This window comes from Corvus brachyrhynchos, unplaced genomic scaffold, assembly GCF_000691975.1.
Source record: "Corvus brachyrhynchos isolate BGI_N302 unplaced genomic scaffold, ASM69197v1 scaffold310, whole genome shotgun sequence".
Taxonomy (NCBI): Eukaryota; Metazoa; Chordata; class Aves; order Passeriformes; family Corvidae; genus Corvus; species Corvus brachyrhynchos.
Window position 1 is genome coordinate 3569656 of NW_008236213.1, and position 8793 is coordinate 3578448.

Genomic DNA, 8793 nt, shown 5'->3' on the forward strand with positions numbered 1-8793 from the left:
CTTACCAAAATATAACATACAGTATGTTGGTTTTCTCCATTTTCTTCACAAGACAGAAGAATTAAGAATTTTGGTTGTGTATTTATCAATTCACATTTGCATTCATGAAGAAAAGGCTTCCCTGCTCTCTTGTATTTCTAGCCTAGTTCTTCATTTTATTTGGTAGCCTACTGGCAGTGTCCTTAGCCCACTCGAGACACAGGATTCCCAAGTGACATCTTTTGACAAGTTCGCTTTGGTTCCCAATAAATTTACTGGCAACAACTTTTCATATTCAGAGGTTTATTTACGCGTAGCCTTATTTCTTTTTTCCTTTCCGGTAGATTTTTTTTCAAGTGCAGAAATTTTCATTTCTCCAGTGGCTCATCAGTTTCACTGGACTCCACTTGTTTGCTGTTTCTTGTCAAGGCTCTGGCAGGATAAATAAAGTCTAAGAGGGGAGACAGGGGAAACTGAGATTTGTTTTCTGTTTATTTACATTGATTTCATTCAAGAGCAACATCAGAGCATCCCATAAAGTTTGTAAGAATAGAAGTGGTGTAAAGGGGAGAAGAATCAGCCCCCTGGATGTATGTTAAGGCTGTGCAGACAGTGCTGATGATGGATGGGGATTTCCCCTTTGTTTGTGAAGTTGGGGCAGCTCATTGCTCATTCTCCTGAACTTCCTCTGGAAGATCCCACAAAATGATGGGTTTTGTCTGACCGGTTTTCAGTTCTGGCAGTAATCTTTGGATGAAATGTTTAATTCACTTAAACACTGATTAAGAAGTACTATTTAAATGCAGGCAGAAAAAGCTACTGAAAAATCTGAGTTTGGCTATTAAATGACATGATCTCATTTAATTCCTCAAAATAACTGTCCATATCCCCTAAAAGAATATGGGAAGGATTTATTCTATTAAAGATTATTCTTTCAGCAGTAAGATGACTCAGTGTGATTTTCTTCTGGCTGTACAAGCTCTGATAGCAAGGCAGAGCTCTCCTGTCAGCAGTGTGCCCAGCGTCAGAGCAATCCCTGTCCTGCAGGAAGGTATGCAACCTCCTCGGGGCTGATTGTTTTTTTACTTTTTTTTTACTCTTGGCAGACGTCCTTGAGCATTTGAAACGGATGTGAGAGAGTTTTTAGACCTCATGCAAAACAACCAACTAAACATAACAGATTACATCAGCTCAGCCTTTTCAATTCCTGGATGGCAGCAGAGTGCTAATCCAACCTTCATCCTGGATTTCATAAACTGAAACAAGGGAGGCTGGCAGGAGCAGCGCTGCCGGATTGAGGAAGCTGACGACGGTGCAACATGTGGGCAACACACTGTATAAAGCTCATAAACTTGTAGGCTGATGTGTGCAGCTACCACTTTGGATTCTTTACGGCTGTTTCCCTCAGCAAGAGGCACCAGCAGGCTGAGCACTGAGACCTGCTCTCTGGGATGGAGATTTTACCCCTGCAAGACATGAAGGGCTTCCTGTTCCTCACATTCCTCCTGATGCCCGTGCATGCTGGAGCTTCTTGGAGCGCGAAATACGCAGTGGATTGCCCCGATCCCTGTGACAGTAACGCGTGCAAAAGCACTGTGCGCTGTAAGCGAACAGTGCTGGATGACTGTGGCTGCTGCAGAGTGTGTGCAGCTGCTCTGGGGGAGACTTGCTATCGTACAGTCTCGGGTATGGATGGTGTCAAGTGTGGTCCTGGGCTGAAGTGCCAGTTTTACACTGAGGAGGATGACTTTGGTGATGAATTTGGTATCTGCAAAGGTAATGATATTCACTTTGTATGCACCCGCTTTGGCAATTTGACAGCAACATACATGCAGAGTTTGCCTCCTGCTTGAAAAGTCTAAAATTGGATTTTTCCAGCTCAGCCCTTAGCCAAGAAAAAAGGGAAATACCTGCTGTCATCAAAAGGTGTTACATGTAGTGGGGCAGGGTTATTAATGTGACAATGTTGTTTACACCTGGGAACGTGTGTGAGGAAATACAGATAGGGTGTGCTTGGAGATGAGATTTTTGACTGGGGCTTGGGAGACCCAGGCACTAGTCCTGCTCTTTCAGTTGATTTGGTGGGTGGCTTTCTATAAATTATTAAGACTTTAATCCCGCAAGTCCAACCTTGTCACAGGGTCCCTGTCACTGCTGCACACTCCTGGGAGTGATGCTCCCTCTGGCACTGCCGTCTGCCTGCCCAGGAGCCAGGTGCTCAGTCTGAGGGATGGAGAAAGCAGCACTGCCTGAGTGCCTGGAGACTTTGTTCTGTTTAATTTAGTTCTACCTTTGAGATGCTCAGCTATCTTAGGGATGTGTTCAGGGTAGGCAAACAGAAACCCTCCTGCCTGAAAGATGGCAATAACAGAACAGAAGTTGACTGTGAGATGAGCAGCCAGGCACTGCTTTCAATTTATACAAGGTATGTTGCATGCTGATTTCTTTAGTCAGAGGCTATAATGGCATTTTTCATTTAGGAGCTATTCTCACTCCATGTAAACAGGGGAATCTTTAAAAGGTGAGAAGGTATTATATTTGTAAGAAGTACAATTAATATCTTAAAAAATAAGCTTCTTAAAAAGGAGTTTGCAAAGCATGAATGCAGTGGATTTTCCTGTTTGTGTACCACTTCAGTAAGTAAATACAGATAAGCCTTAGAATAACTTCCTTAAAAGTGGGAATATCTTGAATAGATAGTTAAATATCAGGAGTATTAATAGACTCAGTAAAAGTAATGACTTAGGACCAGACACTGCAAAAAACACCCAGGCTGATTCACATACAGCACACACTTATTTACCTTATTTAAAAAAAACTTGTGTGCATGGTTGCACACAGTGTGAAACCCAATATAGCACTTTTATTGCAAACGAGTAGAACTTACATATAAAGATTGTATCTTTGGTGCACTCACCAGAGGAGTATTTCACTGAGATAATTGACTGATCTTCAGTTTATTAAAAACTACCACAGTGGAAGATACTGCCTATAATTCTATTAACAATTCTTTTGAATTAGTGCGTACTTTTCACTTTCCTTATAGGAGGAATATAAAACACTTTTCCCAAAGTGTGTTATTCTTTGCAATAGCACACTTTGGGAAAAAACAAATATTATGGGACATGAAATCTGAATCCCCATAGCTGAATCTCGGATGCTCTGTAGAAAATGCAAAGTAAAATGCTTGGGTTTTTTTCCCAGCCAGTCAGTGGAAAAACTCTCCTTAATTTCTGTAAAGCAATATGTTGACTTAGAATTGTAAATTGGTGTTTAAATCTTCTATTCCCCATATATTTTTTTCCACTAAATATTATAGATGTAATTTTGAATTACTTTTCTTTCTTCATCTTGGCTCTGAGATAGCACAATCTCTCTCTGGGGCCAGATACTGTTATTTTATATATCCATTTACAGCTATGATACCAGGTCACTCACTCATTTTAATAACTTCCATGTTTGTAATAACTGACGGAGGCAGGATGGCTAAATTCTCTCTAGCTTCCTGTTACCGATTTACTTTGAAGTTCTGAAAAAATGATCTGAACTCTGTGTTCTTCAATTTCTTATTTCTAAAATGGGCTGTATATGTTCCAGAGCAATTTTTGGGGATATTTTTATTATTAGAAGAGTGCATCATATTATTATCAATGGCAATGTCATTATTGCCAGGAGCAAACTACTTTTTTGGTGCCCTTGCTTCCATTAAACCACTGGGAGCAATCTGCAATTTATTTAGGAGCAGGATCCTGTTGAACAAAAACCTTCCAAAAGAAAAATTGACTCAGATCTCAGTTTCATGAAATCTGAAGAGCCTCATCAATACCAGGATTATTCCACACCGAGCGAAGTGCTTTGGGCTCAGACTTGTTTCTATGCTGTTGTGCACAGCTTTGAATCCCATCTCTCCAGGCTGAGCACCTGCAGCAGGCAGATTGATGCTCCATGTAGTGTGTGCTCTTTGCTTGTCTCCCAGGGAGGATGTGAACACAAGGACTGTTTCACTTGCGTGAGATTTTGTTTTTGTTTTATGTGGACAAGCAGCAGATCAAAGAGTGTCCTTCTTAGGAAGGGGAGTGTGGTGAGACCTTGTAAGATTCTCCTTGCTGGAGTGACTCGCTGTGTAGTGCCTTTCAGGGAACTGGTTGATCTTCTAGGGCTTTTCATTTATAAGACCATATCCGTTTGATACACAGAGAATTGTAAAATGTTGGCTGCGCTATAGTGCATTAGCTTGATTTTCATCTTGCCTAGGCTCTATGGCAAAGCTAAAAGTTTGCATTCATTCAAGAGGAGACTGGACAAACTGAAAAAGATAATTCTCTTTTGGGGTGCTATATGCACAGAAACTAGGACTGGATCAGGATGTGCCATAGCTGAAAAGGAGAGACAAAATGAGGAGGGAGGTATCATTTGTACTTACTACAATCACTTTTCTTAAGTGTTTTGTGGAAGCCTGGGCTAGATGGATCCTTGATCCAGCCCTGAATAGTCGTTCATCTGCCCTTAGGAGGTAAATTAGAGACTCTTCAGACCTTGCTATTTGAGGTGACCATGTAGCCTGGGTTGGAAAGGACAGTTTGAACATACAGGCCTTTCTCCTGGCATATCTCAAACCTCTGCTGGGAATGATCACCTGTTTGTGGGTTTGGAAAATGTATGTTATACATGGATCTTCCCAGTCTCCATCTCTTTAGCAATGGTTTTGAGAAGGTATCCTGTTCAACAGCAAGGCAAGAGGAAGACAAGGGCTGTAGCCCCTAGTTTAAACCCTCTGGGAAGATATATGATTTAGCATGTGATATGTGTCAGCTAAGGGATAGGGCAAATCTCCTGTACCTGACTTAATTTTCTTTGGAAAGCATTTGGTTCCATCCTAACATCTGCTCTTTGGTGCTCCTCCACGAGCTTGCTCAGGAATATGAGGTTTGAATTGGGGCATTATGTGACCAGATCCAGTACAACCAGGGAGTTGCCTTAGTGCCAGAGATCCCTTCAGGGCATACTCACTCTTTAGGCTGGAGATGCGGGTGAGCTGTCTGCCAAGGGAAGACAAAACTCTGCTGTGTGAAAAGGTGTTGGGTGGGAGGCTGCTCCCCAGGAGCCACCAGCCTCTCCAGGCAGAGGGTGAGTTGCTGGATAGCTCCTCAAGGTCGGGCTGCATCCTCCACCCAGACTGCTGGCCCTGGCCACAGCAGCCCTGCACCAGCATCAGATTGCAGATCTAAGTCACAACAGTCATGAAGGCAGAAAATACCATAGTGAATCACATAGTGAATTCCAGGAATTTCTGGAGTCATCTTCTTTTCTGAATTCATTGCTAGTCCTTTAACTAAGTCTTCTGTGATTGCGTACTTACATACTCATTTTGCCTTTAACTAAGGCAATTTAATCTAAGAGTGCATTTAAATCTGAGTGTTTCAGAGAAGGATTACCAGTGGCACACTGTAAATAAGTTACAGGAAATGAAATGATGTATGTAATGTGTGTCAAGTTTTGTTAATACTGGAAAATACTTGTAAAAACCAGTCAGCATGCTGAAATCCTGTAGCTAAGGTTTAGCTGACCTCCACTCAAAGGTTTTCCACTTTCAAGCAGACCAGCTATTCAGACAGCAGCTGAGATTGGATCACTGAGAACTGCTTTGCAATATCTTTTTTTCCAGAGTGTCCTTATGGTACCTATGGAATGGAATGCAGGAAAACCTGCAATTGTCCCTCTGGCATCTGTGACAGAGTAACAGGGAAGTGTTTGAAGTTCCCGTTTTTTCAACTGTCTGCTTCAAAGCCTCCAAATCGACGAAAAATATCTTCACACACAGGTAAGACCTTCCAGGACAGTTGATTTTAGCAGAAAACACCTTGCACATGATCTGCTACCACTCTGTGTGCGAGTGATGGGTACTTTGGTGGAGCTGTGCAAACAAGTAACAACACAAGGTAGGTTTATTTTTCTTATTGGCAGCTCCCTTAACATGTGGCAAGGAATTAGGTGAGCTGTGACACATGGTAAACATATTTTGAAATACTTTGTTGCATGTGCTAGCAGTACATCACCTGTGCAAAGGGAGGCTGTGCTAGGGTTTGCATCAGTCAGTTCAGGATTTTGCTACATTGCTACTATTTCACTACTATTTACTACTATTAGCTAATACATAGTAAAAACAACAATTTTTTTCCCCCATGAGGACAGAGCTTTATAAGTTTTCAGTTGTCAGAGAACTGTTTTATTAAACATTTTATTGTAGTCATTTGTCACAGTATCTCTGGAAGAAGTTCTTTCCTTTACATTTATGTCTGTAGCTTGTAATAGGTCTGTCCAGAATTAAAAGTAAAAGAAGAAAAAAAAGGAGTGTGAGAAACTGGAGTGTTTTTGATGCACCAAGGAAAGATCACTGAAGTTTTTAGAGGTGGGATTAAAAATTTTCCACTTTTTTCCCACCTGAGGTATATTTGTCTGAATGATGTTTACTCTAAATTTAAAACCAAACCAAAATAAATACAAATGTTTAGAAGTAAAAAAAACCAAAAATCAAACCAGAGATTTAATCTTAGGCCTACTGGGAGCTTTTATAGGGTTTCACCTAAAGGTCTTTGGATTTTATTTCTTCTCCAACTGCAGTTGGTGTGCAACTTTTTATTTTCTCCTGTTATATTAAGCTATATGGAATTTGCTGTCTTCACACAAGATTTATCTTTCTCCCATTCTCTGCTTAGAGAAAGTTAGATAGTAGCAAATGTCTTCAGCTTGTGCTTATGTCACATTTAAAATGATCTCAAAAAACCCCCTCTAATAAATCAGCCTTGGTATTTTTGTAGTTTTCTACGTGATTGTGCGCTTTTGCCTTTCCTTGTTCTATTTATTACTGAGGGTGCCACAATAATACGGGTGCTTGCTTTTTTCTGTATCTAGCTTATATTCCAAATCTTCCCAGACTGTCTATTTTCATCAGTTCCTCCTCCCCTGTCCACTTCCCCACTTGCCTTTGGTCCCAAAGATTTTGATGCCCCAGTGTTTAACTGCTTGACTTATCCCAGACGGGATGAGATACTCACTTCTTGGAAACAAATGGTGTTTTTTACCCTTGCAAAAGTTTCCCAGTGATTTCTGTCCTCAGAGGTCCATCACTGTTAGCAGATCAGGGACACTATGAGTAGTACTCCATGGGATGGTCAAACAGGCTTTCATTTAAAAGTGGTCTTTGGAAGTAGCTATAGTGTCTAGGCGATCTTCAGCAAATTAAAACAGCTGTAAAGACTTCTGTATTTCTGTACTTAATCTGACCCCTGTGTTTTATAAAGACCACTATGCCTGCATATACCTTAGCAAACTTAAAGCTGTCAGAGCATGGTCCTGTGCATTGCAATTTGACTCCTTTCACGGTCAAACGGTAGGGCAGTGGACAGCATGCTTTGTCCCAGGCCAGCTAGCTGTGCCAGACAACCTCAGTCACAGGTCAGGAATCAGCCTCAGCCAGGGACTGTTTCCAGTTGACAAATGGACTATCTTTTACCTATTTTTGGAGAGTAAGAGAGTTTAGTGGCATGCATCAGGATATTCCATGCCAGCTGGCCTCAGTCAGGGAATAGCTGCAGGGAAGTTTAATTTGCTGCTGTAGTTATTGAGGATGTGTTGCTTGGGCCTGTGTCACACTGGAGTGAGTGTTACAGTCAGAACTGGAAACTGAAGTCAAATAATCAGCCTTATGCTTAAACTGTTAGAAAGCAGATATGACTTATGCATTAATTTGGTAGAAATTTCACAGCTAGGTAAGCAGATGTAATTTAGTGAGTTTCTTGCAAACTTGCCAGTTAAGGATTTTCCTAAGTATTCCTAAAACCAGGGACATTGCTGCAGGACAATATTTTAAAGCTCTCATATTCATGAAATCCATCTTTATTTTTGTGGTTTTTTTCAGACAATGACATGGCATCAGGGGATGGAAATTCTGTAAAAGAGGAATTCGTTAAAGAGAAAGTTATTCGCTCTCCAGTAATGAAATGGCTAAATCCTCGCTGATATTTACTTACACTTGTAAGACTTTCAGGTGAATGCATTTCTCACAGATTATTGAATATGCAACAACACACTTTAAGAAAAAAGTAGATCTATAACGTATGAAAATGTAATCTCTGAAGGTCAAATGTGACCAGTTTTTAGTGACAAAAAATGTTTACTTAAAAATAGATTGTACAGTGTATATGACTTTTGATATTTGTTTTGATAAGTATTTGAACAGAGAAATGTATTGTGGTTTTTTGAATGTATAGTAATACTAAAAACCCAACATGATCATTTAAATAATGCCAGAGGCTGACTCTTGCAGCCTGGGGCTGGGAAAGCTCTCACTGAATGAAGGGGACAGTTTAGGTGGGTGATACTATTGGTGTGGAACACCATGAAAGAAACACAGATAAACTACACCTCTGATGGAAGGAAACCCCCTGAATCTTGATAACAATAACAACAGAAGCACAACAATGTACATTAAATAAACCAACATTAGTTGTTAAAAATTTTCTAGTTTTTGGAAGTTTGGTGACAATTCCTCAGAGATAAATATGCCTTTCTTCAGTGAGAAAATACCCAGCATTTCAGTTCATACATTGTGAATAACTTAGGCAAGACACTGCAGACATATATTGTATTTAGTTGGATTTCTAACGTTAAATTTTGTACAGAGAAACAGCAGATTGGTAAATTCTACCGATTTGTAGAAGGGGATCTGAAACAAAACAAGCTGCTTACCATTATTTAAATATATATGTTTCTATAAACCAGCTAGTTGGTGTCATTAAGGCAACGTCTGCATTT

General features: G+C 40.4%; 1 protein-coding gene across 2 annotated transcripts in view; it reads left to right on the plus strand.

Moving 5' to 3' along the window:
• The window catches only part of ESM1 (endothelial cell specific molecule 1), a 12170-nt gene extending 3383 nt beyond the window's left edge, over positions 1-8787 (plus strand). Inside the window, exons 2-4 of one of the 2 annotated variants that reach the window (XM_017744303.1) lie at positions 1086-1755; positions 5645-5800; positions 7898-8787. In XM_017744303.1, coding sequence (XP_017599792.1) covers positions 1431-1755; positions 5645-5800; positions 7898-7998 — 582 coding nt within the window. In that variant the 5' untranslated portion in view covers positions 1086-1430 and the 3' untranslated portion in view covers positions 7999-8787. Of the gene's footprint in view, positions 1-1018; positions 1756-5644; positions 5801-7897 lie in introns of those variants that run through there. The other variant, XM_008643092.2, reaches the window with a different exon arrangement.
• Positions 8788-8793: the final 6 nt, after the last annotated feature.